Genomic DNA, 15,244 nt, shown 5'->3' on the forward strand with positions numbered 1-15,244 from the left:
GAGGTGTTTCATTTAAAAATAAGATGAACGTTATGTTAAAAAACACATATAAAATGATTGGTCGCACTAAATTAAAATGAACTGTGGTTAAATTACTAGCATGAATTGAACCTTTATTTCAGACTGGCTCCCTTTGCTTTGCAATGAGTGTCTTTTAGTTTCTGATTATCATTTTGGAATCAAACTTTTTATTTTTTTTTATTTAAAAGCAGTGGAAAGTCTAAGGTACGGTGACTCACCAGAGCTCTTAACATCAGAGGATTTTTACATTATACAAATAAAACAAAACGATGGGCTAAAGGAAACCCCCCAGGACTCTGATGGAAGCAACAAGCGTCCTTGCTTTCTTCCACAAGACTAACAGTATTTTAAAGGGTCAAAACTGACAAAGACAGGGTGACACGCTCAGTTAACCCCTGACACCTCGCCCCCCTTATTCCTCCACACTCTCTCACCTCCCATAATACCCCCACAACCCCTCTCCCCCAGCCCCACCCACGAACCATTAAGGCTGTTTTCTTGCAGGAAAAAAAGATGGCCACCGGAGGTCAGCTCCAAGTCCAAAATAAATTGCCCTCTTTCCTGAGGCTCAGCCATTTTAATAGTACAGATTTATTGTGCTGTGCTTTTTGGAGGGTGATCATATGTATGTGGTCAGTAGCGCGTATGCAGTCTGTGACCCAGCCTCCCTCTCACGTTACACCCTATTTATAACATCCCCTCTGCCGGCTCCCCTCGTTCTGCAGTTCCTAGGAACCTCCTTCTGCTCACAGCCTCGAGCTCCAGTCCCCTGTTCCTCCTGACATCTGAGAGGCTCTGCTGCAGCTTATCCTGGGCTAACTGTTTATCCTGTACAGCCTGGCAACTGGCCGCATGCTCCGGATTATTACAGGACACCCATTTCAAAACACACTTTACTTTCTACTCTGACTAATCGAGAGTATTTGAATTTTCTAACAGAAGGAAAAAGTTTTGGGATAGTCAAGGGAAAAAGAGAAGCATCTTGGATATGTGCTTGTGATCTTTTTTGTTTTTGCTTGATTTAGTAACTTCACACTTTTTGACTTGCCCTTCTCACGTTTCCTGGAGGGCCGTGTGTGTTTGCACGCGATGGATCACACACTGTTCGGCTGCCTGCGGAGCCCCCACGCCCCGGCGCAGGCCCTGCATCCCGCCTTCACCCAGTCTCCCCTGACTCTGCACGGACGCTCGGACCACGTCTCCTACCCTGACCTGGCCTCTTCATCCTCCTCCTCCTCCACCTCCTCACCGTCGCCCTGTATCATCTCCAGCTACCCGGTCGATGACGGCCTGTTTCCCGGGCAGCACCACCACCACCACCACCCCCACCGTGGCCACCTGCCCTCCCAGCAGCATCACCACCCGCCTCAGCACCACACATCTTGGCATATCCCACAGATGCCTTCACCTAGCACTAACACACGCCACAACCTTTGCCACCCGCACTCTCACTCATCCCATGACAACGGGCCCACGACCCCGGACCTGGGCCACCCTGGTGGGCCCAGTATGTGCGCTAGCACCCCCAGTCTGGGCAGCGGCAGCACCCCTACAGGGGCCTCCTGTGTGCCTGCAGACTTTGGCAGGCAGACTCTGTCACCTGCTGAGGCTGAGAAGAGGAACAGCAAGAGGAAAAGTGACAGTTCAGGTAAGAGGAGCTGAGATCAGTTTCTTACTTTAGTTTTTTAAGCCAGTAAAGAAAACTGGAGCAACTCTAATGGCAGACACTTAGATATTATTTTATGTAGAATATTATGAATAGATAAGCTGTTTGTGACACATTTTGATTTATGTAAAATTCTTTGGAGGTATTTCCAACATCTCCTTGTTCACTGTCATTGTTAGTTAAACATCATCACATAGATATCAGCTTTTCAACAAATTCCAAGCTGAGCTTAAGAATAACACAAACATCTGTACTTGTCATAAATCTCTCGACACATAACTGTAGAGATTTTTGCAGCTCTGATAGAAAAACAAAAAGCTGTCTGAAAAGCAGTTTGTAGGTGTCGGCTGAGGTGTGGAGCAAAGGCCACATCGTAACTGTGTGGGCACATCTGACTACTGCTATGTTTTGTTTAAAAATCACATCTGGTTTGTTGCGACACTCTTCAGAGGGCAGAAAATGAGGCACACAGTAAAGAATTAATGTCATGGATTGTAAAAGACTACACCGGCGCCTCACGCCACACTAAACACCCCGACAGACTTTCAGGTTTTTCAGCCTTTTTTACATGTCTAAATCTTGTAGTTCAAATAAATCACAGTCAAGTATACTGAAGTAAAAGGAAATGAATCAAGTATCTATGTAATAATAGGATGCAGAACTGATTTAGTTTTAGTTTTGCTTTTACAAGGGTTATAAATTAGTTTAATACCACAAGTAAACCCTTATGTCATCATTTCTTGTTGCTTTGAAACACTTGAGAGATTAAAAAAAGCTAAATAGAGATTTATCAAATGAATTTATATTTATATGTATATATTAATATATATGTATATATATTCAACTGTATGTTTTTTACAGTCAAGTGCATCAGAGCTGTGAGCCCTAGGGACACTTTTCTTATGTCACTTTGTAAAATTTGTGACACGAGAAGGCGGGTTCAGGCGTTCTGACCTTGAGCTCTTAAAAATCACTGGCCTGTGTGTAAAATTTTGAACATAAAAATAAAATTAATTAAGCTGTTTACATGTTAACATGAAATAGGGACACAGCCCTTTAATAACTTATACATTAAAAATAATACACACAAATTCTAAACGGACATTAAAAAAACATTTCTTTGCACAATTATGAAGACACCCCTCTTTTAGAACTCTTCTCAAACAGGTAACACGTCCCTGAGGACCTGCAGGACATTTCCAACCTGCAGTCACCACAATAATCAATCACGGCATGACAAACTGCCGAGTCGGGTCGCGGGAGTTCTTGCAGGGAACGTGATATTAGTGAGAGCTCTAAGTTTTCCAAGGAAAGTGTGCTCGCCTGTTCTCTCTGTCCATTTGAGGATTGCAGGTCGTCAGCACCGATCCTGCACCCTTTTAAAGACCTCTTTGTATGCACGGCATATCACCTGCACTTGACCACGGACTGATATTCCCACGTGTGATCGGGTTCGGCTCAGGATGCTGGTGGTGAACTCAAAGAGCATCTACAGTCCCTCTCAAGAGACCGGCTGGTGCTGCAGTTTACAGCCAGTTTACAAAACTCAAGTGTGTGAAAATATGACTCTTCTTCTTGACTGCAATTAGCAGACAGTGTAACTGTACTGCATATAAATATGTTTGTAATAATTTAGGTAATGAAATCAAATACGAGAGAGAGCAGGTAAAATTCACATTACTCACTGATTTAACAGGAACTCCAGATGTCATAGTTATGTGCTAAAAAAGGAGAGATTCATGCCTGGACGGCTTAATTTTCAGTTTTATAGTTCTATTTGTGCTAAATGTTCTGTTATTCACATGCAAAGTGTTGCAATTGTACATTTAATCCACAAATTCAAGGCACCACCTCCTATTTCCTTTCCTCCTTAGTCAAATCATTTGGAAACCGAGCCTCGGTCTCCAAATCCCACTTCCCCTGTAACAATACTACTCATTACATGTGCTGTGCATTCTCTCCACGCTAACACCAATCACGCTGATTATTGGGTCTAACTAGGTTGCTGACTCAATCAGCTGTCTAAATATTACACCGCTGCCAGTTGCATGAGATAGAGCCCTGATTAGGTTTCACCATCTGGACTCAGAAAACTGAATTTAGATACAGAAATAACAACAAAACTCGAGAGCTCATTTCCATGCTAGGTTTACCTCTTTCGCTCAAATATGAAGCATCTCAAATTTCTGTGTGTAATATTCGGTTGTGATTGTTTCCTCAAGGAAGGCCGCAGGGTGGGCTAATGAGATGAGCCAGCTCCGTGGTATTTTGGGTGTCTGCTTTCTGGGGGAACCTGCTCATTCTTCGTGGCCAAGCTGGAGAGTTTCAGCCCTACAGAGTGTCGGCTGGTGCACTTTTGCTGCGTGTCTGGGTTATATTTGCATAGACGAGTGCTGTCATGGGAGTGGTCGTTCTTTAAAAAAGTTACTAGATTTTCTGGGTGGAACAATAAAAGGTGCTTGAAGTCTTATTTTGTTGAGGCGGCGTTGTAAAACGGAGGAGCGAGGTCCTTGAAGGCCCTTCGCTGGCAGACACTTTACCCCTAGAAGAAGCTTTAGAAAAACATTGCGGATGTGTTGTTGCATTTGAGTTCTTGTGTGTGCCGCTGCCATAATATTTTACGGCGGGGAAAATAAAAAAATCACAACTTTCACTGAAGTAAAAACAATAATAACACGCAATTTTCCATCAAGAGAAAAAGAATCAGCAAATCAACATTTTCTTGTGAAGAACAAGACATTATTTAAGAGAGGGTCCCTCCGCCACTGAGCTCACTTCATTTGGGAACCCTAAACGACGTGCCCTGTCTGGGTGCGTGTATTTTTCTCATATTATTCCTCCTTTTTTGTGGAGAGATGAAAGTTACAGCGGGGACCTAATTGCTGTGGTGTAGTGGCTGTGTCATAAAAGCCTGCCGCTCGTTTTAACTCCAGGCCTGCTGGTCTGCACCAGCTGGCTGTGTTATTCTTTTATTTCTCTTTACACAATGTCTGTGTTTACCAGAGAGAGAGTGGATAAATACGTCTGACGGCCCGCTTCAATCAGCCACACACTGTTTGGAGCGCTCGGTTTGAAATTACAGGGAGGGAAAGGCAAGGTCAAGGGGGAGCCGGACACAGGCTGCGGGTCAAGCAATGATCTGTTTCATTTCATAAAATTCATGTGGGAATTCTTGCAGTTTATATATCTGTTTGTCCTTGGCTCTAAAACGGTGCAAGTGCCTTACCAATATAACTTTTGTAGAGTAGTTTCAGTTTACCCCTCATCTTCTCTTTAGCCTCTCAAGGGAGTTATTTTACTCTGAAAAAACACACGCTTAATTAGAAGGAAGATCCTCTTTCCGACAGAAAAACAGAGCCGACAGGGGTCTCTCCGGGTGGAAGTCTTAGGTGAAGAGATAGTTATTTCTTTGACGTGGCGTCAAGCTTCGCACCATTTGTGAGTCTGGCTCTGGGCTGCAGGACTATTTACAGTTTGGCTTGACGCAGGCCTGCTGGATTAACACACGACAGAACAGGACCACAGATGAATTAGCATGCAATCACTGCAGCATTCAAGTGCACTGTGCAACTGAAGCGTGTCCAACAGAGAAACCACAAAGGCTGCTCACAATAGGAAAGTTTTGGAGGGCAAATTAACCGTATGTGTTTTCTTCAGAACGTCTGTGGAAATACCAAAACAAGTATTTTTCCGGGGTGATGAGCAAAAGTGGGGATGACATGTGCTGGGGATTTTTATTCTCAGTATTTTTTCATATGTTTATCTCATATTTTTCTGAAAGAAATTCACAATATGTTGCAAGTATTTGCCTTGCATTTGGTGCTTACACATGTATTTTCTTTATGTTTGTTTTATTTTATCTTCATATTTTCCCCAGTACTCTATCTATGATATTCTCAGGTAATGTTTGATGTTATGTAAGTATAATGGTTTTAAAGACCTTTGCCTGAAATTTCCCTTTTTTTTTAGAAATGTTAATCTTATGATTGAACGGAATTTATTGTTTCACTGCCATTCCGAAATCTGCAAAGAAAATATGAATCAAAAGATCCAAAGCTGAAAATACAATGTTGCAAATAATGGTACTTAAGTAAAAAAATAAATAGTTTATGTGTCCTGCAAAACAGTTTTGTTCCATATTTAAAACTAAGGTTATAGCAGCAGACTCCTTTAAGACAAATTAAACCCATGTTGGCAGTATAAGAGCCAGCTTATTGTAACAGCACAGCTGCCACAGTCAGGCACACATGTGTAGCCGCCCGTGAGTCCTTCCAGCCACTTAAAGTGTTCATAAACAATGACTGAACAATAAAGTGTGATTGACAGCTCCCATTGTTTCTCTTACCCATGCCTCTTTTCATCCCCTGCTGACTTGCACCTGCCACATAACACTCGCTTTATTTTTATTTTTCTTGCATATAAATCTGCCCTGAGTGGAAGAGAAACCTGTATGGTGTTTGGTTTCAGAGTCCCAGGACGGGAATTACAAGTCAGACGTGAGCAGCAAACCCAGGAAGGAGAGGACGGCGTTCACCAAGGAGCAGATCCGAGAGCTGGAGGCCGAGTTTGCCCACCACAACTACCTAACCAGACTAAGGCGCTACGAGATCGCCGTCAACCTCGACCTCACTGAAAGACAAGTACGTTCCCACCCACCGCAGCTTGTTTCCCCCTGGGTTCAGACATTATTGAAACCCCCATTAGCACATTAATGCCATGTTGTGAAAACAGACTCGGCCTCGGGACAGCGAGGAGGCTTTTCAGCTCGCTACTGTGTTTTTGTAACTCTGGTACGAGGGCTATTGTGCTCCAGATGTGGCGGGACTATCATATTCCAGATGTTCCTGTCTATTCTTTCAAGCAGGCCACAGTCAAGGCAGGGAGACGGGCTGAAGGAAGTGCTGTCTAGCAAGTCACTTCCTCTCTTCCACTACCCCTGCGAGCACAAATTGGTCTCTGAGCGTGGGCCGGCCGCTGTAAAACGCAGGCACATGAAATAAATAACAGGAGACAAATGGTTGGGGGAAGGAAACGGCGTACAGCCTGTTGTTCTCTGACACCCGTTTGGAAGCTATAAGTCACACTAAGTTGACACCTTGCCAGTGATATTTTGCAGTGTGATACAGTGTAGATTGAATGTAAAGAACAGCCTAGAGTGGGAAACGAGGGTAGAGTTTCAGATGATGCCTCAGATATTTATGTACTCCTATGTCATGCTACACTAAAAAGTATAATCATTGCATTGGGTGAGCAGTTAAAATTTACTGTTGAAGGTGGATAATAACTAGAAGATCTTTCTCACTGTGGACATTTTGATTAAAACAAACCAATAACACCAGCAATGGCTCCATCCCAAAGTACCAGGGTCCTGCTTTTTATTGTGCATGCTGGTTCAGTAGCCCAGCTCACTGGGACACCTAACTGGAACGGAGAGATCCTTAATGTTATTAGTTACACCTGCTTTTCCTGCAATCACATCCTCAGATGTCAGCCAGGTGAGAAAGGTCCACAGGCCTCGAATGTCTCAGAAATGTCAGCAGTATCTCAGAAACGGTTTTCTTCGGTAAACACCAGATAGCAACCATTATTGTATAGTCATTGTTTGCTCCTCAGTAGACTACTCATACATTGTAGCTGAGAAAGTGAGTAATGTTTTCAGGGTTTGTGGTTCAATTCCCACTTTGGCCCCCCATGCTAAAAAAGTACAGTCTGCACCCACAGGGCTGTGTAAGGCGCTTCAGATAAAAGTGTCAATCGAAGGAAATCTGAATAAAAATGTCTGCAGGTGTGTGTTAAGGGACTCTCAAAGTAATGCGAGTCGTAAATCTGCACATTGCGCATTTAAGTTCTTACTCCTCAATCTGAAAGCAACTGGAAACTGTGACATGAAAAGTGATAAATGCGTCATAAATTGTGTAAGTAACCCTCTGCTTTTGCTTCGCATTACAAAGGTGTAAAGAACTTTGAAGGAATACTTCTAAATACCACCACGTCAGGCGAAACTCCATTTAACTCCACGGGGCCACCGAGCACACAGTTTGCCATTGTAATTCCACTTCAGCCTTCTCCCAGACTGTTGCAATTAATCTTTTTGTGGGTCGAAGCAGCATAAAATGTGCATGAAATTCATTCAGCTCATGCAGCATAAGTTTTGTGTGACCTCAGTTTTGTCAGGGAAAATATACAGCAGGAGATAGTGAGGTAAATATTGGCAATACAAACAGCTGGCCGCGGCTCTTGATTTATGCTGCATGAGCTGTTTGCAGAAATTTGATGGATGTTTTATGTCTTTGTAGGGCCTGAGTAATTGCAAGGATGGCAGAGGTGGAGCTACGGGGCCAAACATCTTGCACGTTTGGAGTTTACACCAGCATGGGAAAGGGAAAAAAGAGACTACATTTAAATTTTGGGATGAATTATTCCCAGTAGGCATCCATTTTTAGATGAGTAAACCTCTGAATCAGTAAGCTGGTTGAAAAGTGTTAGTAGTTACATATAACTATTGTTTTAACATAATTTAAATGACTAAATTCATAGGCAGCAATTAATATAGTCACTGAAATGCTGTTAAAACAACTAGTATCAGTAACCTAAACATCACCTTTCAACCAAATTTAGCCCAGTTTAAACCTAAAATGTCTACATATATTGTGACTTGCCAACCAAGTCATAACAATTCGGTGCTTGTTGGGTTATTTTAGGCAAGTATCACACTATGAGTAGCGTGTTTCTTGTTATGTTTCATGCTCTAAAAGCAAAGGAGTAGAGCGGGCCCATTAGTGCTTAAAAAAGCCATTTAAAACTAGTGGATTGGCAGTTCTTCTTACCAGTCAAAGGCTAAAATGGGACATTGAGGTCAGAGTCTCTGATGTAACATGTGATTTAATTGTGAGTGTCACTAGTACAGGTATAGTGCTGGTGACTCTGAATTGTGTGTGTGTGTGTGTGTGTGTGTGTGTGTGTGTGTGTGTGTGTGTGTGTGTGTGTGTGTGTACGCATAAGCCTTGAGGATCACATGTTTGGTTTGACATTAGAGCCTGGGATATATAAGTGATTCATTCCCCCCCCCGCTCTCAGAAAAGGCCTGAGGCTTGTAAAGAATCCGAGGTGATACTCAGCACGGCGTACGCCCCTGACGTTTAAGACAAACGTTTGTGCTGTCAACTAACTTCCTGACCATGTGACCGCTCGCTCTCCACGGAATGACACTCCCCAAAAATAAACCCACCCCGCCCTGCGTGAGGAGCGAGCCTCCCCCCCCTACCCCCGTCCTCCCCCTGTGTCGACACTCTGAGGGCCTCTGCTGCTACTTGACGTGTAAACCGTTTTAAGCAACAGCTTAATCATCAATCTGAGAGACGTAAATATGGTCGAGGCTGTTGAGTCAGGGAAAAACAGGTAGACGCCAAGTGGCAGATGGAACACTACATCCACACATAATTGCGGCTGTAGAAACAGCTGCCAAACCTTCAGAGAAAGTTGCTGTCGAGCAGTAAGGCTTCCTAATTGCCTTTTGATTATTTTTGCGACTGTTTGCTCTCTCCTTAAGTGCGATGAATTTGACATTTTCTGTCTACTTTACCCCGTAGGTGAAGGTGTGGTTCCAGAACAGGAGGATGAAGTGGAAAAGAGTGAAAGGCGGCCAGCAGGGGGCAGCGGCTCGAGAGAAAGAACTGGTGAATGTGAAAAAGGGGACGTTGCTGCCGTCAGAGTTCTCTGGCATCGCATCACTCCACCACTCGACGGACTCCTTAGCCAATGAGGACAGTCACGACAGCGACCAGAGCTCCGAGCACGCTCACTTATGATGCACACACATACCTGTCCCCTCCCCCTCCCCCCTCCCCCTCCCCCTCAGAGTATAGGCCCTGCCTCTGCCTCAGGACCGTCCTTAGAAGGACTGCTGTTTGCTGATTCGCCATCGTCATACAACGATGCTAAATAAGTGTACAAATGTACATAGGAATGACGTGTGTTAGATAATGCAGTCATCGTGCAGGCAAAATGTAAATTTCAAGAAGTGAGCACATAAAGGAGGATGTTGACATAGCTCAAAGCGCCATTGGTTAAAATATTCCTTAAGGTAAAAAGTGAAATGTGATGTTTTAGCTGCACAGATTCACTGAATATTGCATAACATTTTGGAAATCATTTAGTCAAACTGTTGAAAACATTCCATGTTGTGTGTCTTAAGATACAGTCTGCACTTCAGTCAGTTTCTACTGTATAAAATGTAAATTACGATGTAATTGAGTTATTGATCAAATCACATGCCAGGAAAATCTAATTTGCCTCGCTAATATAAATGACCTGTAAATAATTCTCAGTATTGTCTTACCTTAACAATAATTTTATACCCACACTATCCAGCTCACGCAGTAATAAACACTGACAGTTCTTTAGTCGACACTTTTCTGCCTGGAGATGACATTTTGTAAACAAATCTGAAACCTGAAATAAGTGTTTTATTAAATCATTTCAGGGACAGTTGCAGATCGAATAAAATTTAACCAGTGGTAAATACAATCCCATATGAGTGAATAACGTTTGTTTTTTTTTCCATCTATGCAGCCATCCATCCATATGAATCCAGGCTGATGCGTGTGTGTGTTTCATGAAACAAAGCTGTAATGAATTAAACATTGCTGGGAATGTAGAAAGCTGGTAATGGGGGGGTGCATGCTAAATTCACCTTTGCCTCGGGGCAAGGTCGGGACTCCTGCCAAGACTCTGAGAGAGAACCTGCAAAGGATCGGATTCTGTTACAAAAATCCAGTTGAAAATAATTTCATGACTTGATCTCATCTTTCACCACATTGTGATTGTGCATTCTAATTTGTTGAGGAGGAAGCTCACACCGCATGTGAGGTTTTTAATTTTCTTTTCTTCGCCCCAAAGCAACCCACAGGATGAATATGATCCTCCTTTTTTTTCTCTTTTTTTTTTTCCACGTTGCAGCTGTAATTCAGTGCACAGATATATATTCACAAATTTGGATGACACTCACCTCTTCCACTGGGCTTCCACGTGCACAATATCAGCCCAGTTACCACAGACTTTAAACTCACCTCCAAATACAGTCTTCCAACTTCACCGGCAGCGACCAACTCCTGTCAAACTCCTGATTCTTGGCTGTTTAATAAAAAATAACAACAAAAATAAACACAATTGGCCTTAAAATCTTTAACACGTGCATTTAATTCTCTGTGTAAAGAGAAATACCTGCTTTATGTGACATGTGACAAAAGCTGGGTGAGCGTTCGTGTTGTTAAATGATGTCATCGGTCCCAGCAGTGTGTGATTGATTATGTCATCATACATCTACTGAGCCCTCTAACAGGTGACATTACATTGTATAACTCTGACCTAATCTACCTTTAAACTGTCCTTGAATCCCAACCACACCGAGGCAAAGAGCAGATACTGGGACGTGTAACCAGATGTCTTATCTACATCGTCTCTGCTTGGGCTAATCTACAATAACCGGCCCCCTCTGGCTTTAAAGGACGTTTAATCTGAATGTCCTGACCTGCTCAGTTGTCCACCAACCATCCAGCAGTCAAATAGCCACTAATTAACAACCCCACTGGTATGAGCATTCATTCATTCATAATGGCCCTTGACCTAAAAAATGTTTCAATATGAAGTTGTGTGGGAATGTGAGAGTGCAGGAAAGTCCAGGTCATCAGCGGGTGACCTCTCATTAACTAGTGTGAGATATAGATATAAACACATATATGCTGCTGTTATTCATTGGAGTGATGCGTCAACACGGCCGCCAAATTGGTGCAGGGAAGCCTCCTGATGTACGCCCTATGGATCATCATAACTCTGAATTTTCAACTGATTGTGGTTTGTTACAAATACCAGACATGGATTTATAATACAGGATACTTATCTAAATTAAAAATGTGCGGTTTTCATACCAAAATACATTATCAATCTACAATCTGTCTAAAGGTAACACAACTTATCTAGCAGCACCTCTACAGCTCAATAATTAACACGTTATATTCCATTTTCTTAATCCACACAAAAAACCAGAGTGTAAAAGGTTTAGTCCACATGGTGAACAACTAGTTAACTTTGAGCAGTTGCCAGGCAACCAGCAAGACTCCAGGAAGTTACAAGTTTTAAACTATTACTTTAAATTGTATCACTTTAGGGCAAATATTTTATTTCTAACAGTGTGGAGAAGCTTTTTGTTTTTATCTTTATAAATAAGGTGCGAGGTTAATAAAAAACCTTTTAAACTGGCTTTGTTTTTATGGTGTTAAAAGAAATCCTGGCTACGGCCCTGCTGAACCTACTTTATGTTTTTAATACTCAAGCCGGCCTTAAACCAGACACAACATAATGATTCACTATTGAGTGGCTGGAAGATGTTCACATCTTAATAAAAAAAAAAGTTCATTTCCCACCCGGGTCCCCCTGGGTAGATGGATAACTGGACTTTGGGTGCACACTGAAATCCCGCAGACATGAAACACAAAACCCTCGCGAGATTTAGTGACACGGAATGTGACACCTCGAAGTTATCACTCTGACCAAAGGTAAACTCACCGATAGAGAACCGAACAGTAGGTAAATGGTCACCGTGGCTGTACTCCTGCGGCTTTAATCGGCCACGGACTCGGGTTCCCTCGGGTGTGACAAGTTTGCTCATCAGCTGTCACCGTTTCGTAACTGACCTACTTAACTTGCAGCAGAGAAACAACGAGGGTGGGTTTGTTTTTTTTTTTTTTTTTGGAGTGACTAGAGGAGCAGGGTTTAAACAGGAGCGTGTGTGCGCGCAGTGTGTAGCTCAGTACCTGCACAGGTAACAGGAACTCACCTGCAGCAGCGGTAGGCGCGGTGCCACAATGGCTGCAGCTGCGGAGCTCGGCTCGCTGTCCGCGGGGGTCCGGACCATGTTTTTCATGCTCACACCGAATGAATCAGCTTTCGAGAAAGTGGAAGATGTTCCTCAGTATGTGCAGCAGGTGGGTACAGCCTCGGTCTCACTCCCTTCTAACAATGTGTGATGATTTGTTGTCAGGTGTCTCTGTGTGAGACACCTGAACCTCACTGTCACCTGGAAGAAGACATTATAATAAGTTAAATCATACTTGAGAAGTTCAGAAGAGCTGCAGAGATTATTCAATTAATCGATTAGTCAGCAACTTTTTTTTTTTTTTTTCAAGTAAAAGAAACATTCACTGGTTCCAAGAGTTGTTGCTTTTCTTTGTCATAAATCACAGGAAACTTTGGGTTTTAGAACTGACAGTAGACTTTTTTTTCACATTTTACATACAAAACCATTAATCGATTAACTGAGAACATATTCGGTAGATTAATTAATAGTGAAAATAATCTTAATATCACTTGCTAATGCTAAAGAATATTCAGTGTCAGGAGGTACGAGGTTGTTGATAGACTGCTCACAACCCAATGTATATTGAGTTATAGAAACTGGAATAGTAGCAAATTCTCACATTGGAGAAACTGGAACTAAAATAATATAATTTCCCAGTGGACTAATGTAATGCAGAAGCCTTATTTTAGGGATTTTTGTACTTTCAAGTCAGCTTTACAGGTTATCCCACCTCCAAGCATGTTGTTTAAATGTCATTATGTAATCAAGGCCAAACAAAAAAGGTTGTTTTTCCAGAGATCCTGAACAGTTTTAGGTTTGTAGATACAAGATTATTATCTAAGAATAGCCATTTTATTATCCTATACTATTTTAATATGCAAAGTAAACCAATGTTAAGATTAATTAAGGGTAATTAATCTTTTGCAAGGGCACAGACCTGGGAATTAAATACATGTATACAACGGGAATATTACGTCACACAGTTAACACACAGACACACCAATTAAAGCAATTACAAATGAGTTAACCTATCCTGTGTTCTCTGACCGGTTTCACAAAGATTGCCTTAGATGTAACTAAAAGTCAGACTTCAGATCTAAATGCTATTGGAATGTGTTGTTTAATAATTTCCCACTTCTACTCAATGCAGAATTTTAAATTAAAACTTTGGGGTTTCCTCTGCGTCTTACTGTGAGTTTACTGTGTCTCAGTTGCCATTTATTATGGCGAATGTCTGGTGCAGGTTTAACAGCACATGTTTGTTATGAGGGTTTATGGGGCACATCAGGGGAGGAGAACAATTACCCTCCCAGCAGGAGTCCTTATAATCCACTACCAACCCGTGATTAAACAAATTTGTTATTGCTGCAGGGCTCGATGGTGATAAAAGTTTGCATGGGTGTGTGTGAGCAGCTTGTGACTCAGCACTGTTTACAGTTTGTGATGTGTCATTAATTATTCTGCACAACTGTTGTTCTCTGATCCCCAACAGGCCAAATTAATTGGAAAAAAACAAAACACAATCTTCTAATTTTGGAGTTGTTTGGAATTAGGGGTTTGTGGGTAGTTTCCAGGTCTCTCAGCCATTTGGTGATTTCAATGCAAACACAACATTTCTCCCAGGAAAACAGCGATAGAAGTGTATTGTCAGCCTGCGTGTTTTCAGCCAACATCAGTCGTCCGTGACCTTATAAAAAGACTGTTTGGGAAAATGCAGACATCTGGTCCACAAATGTCATGTCCCATGTAATGTCGGACTCAGAAGAAAATAAAATAAAATTATTAGATGCCACAACAAAAAGTCCACACAAGGACTGTAAGTATGATGCAGTTTTTATGCAGTAGTAGTTTATTTGTATAAAGATAAAAACACAGGAAAGGAGATTTTCAGTGCACGCAAGATCAAAAGGGGACAGAAACAGAGGGAAAAGAAAATGGAGGCCAAATAATATAAAATAAAGGAAGAAAAAATACTGTAGACGGTGATGAAAGGCAAAAAAAACCCCAAATAACACAGACAAGCTTTTTCCCCCTCGCCTTCTTTTTTTTTGCACAGCATGAAAATCAACTTGCCCTGCTGAATAATTTTGTCCCGAGCTGTCAAGAGCGCAGGGCTGCAGAGGTAAAACTATCTGCTAGACAGGAGAGAATAAAGGAGGGAAGGTTTTAGGCCGGCATCCAGAATGATAATCTCTCTCTCAGCGGGTTTGGAGGAGGTCTGCCTGCGAGCCCATTTGTTAGCTGCAGCTCTGCAGTCTGCTGCCAGATGTTGGAGCGTTGCGTGTGATCGCAGTTCCCTGGTGGTGTGCTCTCGCTTGTGCACACACATTCACACACACACACACACAAGCTCACATCACACACCTGCATGCTAGAGTGGGAGCATTCACATGTGGATATGCGCACACATGCATGCACACTCACTCTCACTCTCACTCACTTCTAGCCACACGTGAATACACACACACACACACACACACTTCCTCCCTCCCCACCTGCAGATGTGCTCCTCTGCGGTTCCGTCACGCCCTTCATTCCTCGCTCTTGGCAGGGCCATGTGTCCCAGTTATGACTGCAGTCACTTGGTCAATGAGCGCCTTCAAGCTAAAGCTAACCAGCAGGTCTGACACGCTGCTGCAGTCGCAGTCGTGACCTGTTTGCTAACTACGTCCCCCACTAATTGGTTCCATGTTTGACAGACC

General features: G+C 42.6%; 2 protein-coding genes across 2 annotated transcripts in view; both read left to right on the plus strand.

The window, feature by feature from the left end:
* The first annotated feature begins 727 nt into the window (after nucleotides 1-727).
* Nucleotides 728-10,213, plus strand: meox2a (mesenchyme homeobox 2a). Its single transcript, XM_051407649.1, has 3 exons — nucleotides 728-1,669; nucleotides 6,155-6,327; nucleotides 9,277-10,213. The coding sequence occupies exons 1-3, from the start codon at nucleotides 1,111-1,113 to the stop codon at nucleotides 9,493-9,495; spliced, it is 951 nt and encodes a 316-aa protein (XP_051263609.1). The 5' UTR covers nucleotides 728-1,110; the 3' UTR covers nucleotides 9,496-10,213.
* A 2,019-nt stretch (nucleotides 10,214-12,232) lies between these two features.
* agmo (alkylglycerol monooxygenase) overlaps nucleotides 12,233-15,244 on the plus strand; it is a 46,008-nt gene continuing 42,996 nt past the window's right edge. The window contains exon 1 of the mRNA XM_051407647.1: nucleotides 12,233-12,669. Coding sequence (XP_051263607.1) covers nucleotides 12,550-12,669 — 120 coding nt within the window. The 5' untranslated portion in view covers nucleotides 12,233-12,549. The remainder of the gene's footprint in view (nucleotides 12,670-15,244) is intronic.

The sequence above is a fragment of the Dicentrarchus labrax genome, unplaced genomic scaffold (assembly GCF_905237075.1).
Source record: "Dicentrarchus labrax unplaced genomic scaffold, dlabrax2021, whole genome shotgun sequence".
Taxonomy (NCBI): Eukaryota; Metazoa; Chordata; class Actinopteri; family Moronidae; genus Dicentrarchus; species Dicentrarchus labrax.

What these genes read in the sequence shown, in the direction of transcription:
- meox2a (XM_051407649.1), top strand. Translation starts at nt 1,111, where the DNA reads ATGGATCACACACTGTTCGGCTGCCTGCGGAGCCCCCACGCCCCGGCG. An exon ending in GAGGAAAAGTGACAGTTCAG is followed by an intron (nt 1,670 to 6,154) that starts GTAAGAGGAGCT and finishes GTTTGGTTTCAG; the next exon opens with AGTCCCAGGACGGGAATTAC. An exon ending in TCGACCTCACTGAAAGACAA is followed by an intron (nt 6,328 to 9,276) that starts GTACGTTCCCAC and finishes TTTACCCCGTAG; the next exon opens with GTGAAGGTGTGGTTCCAGAA.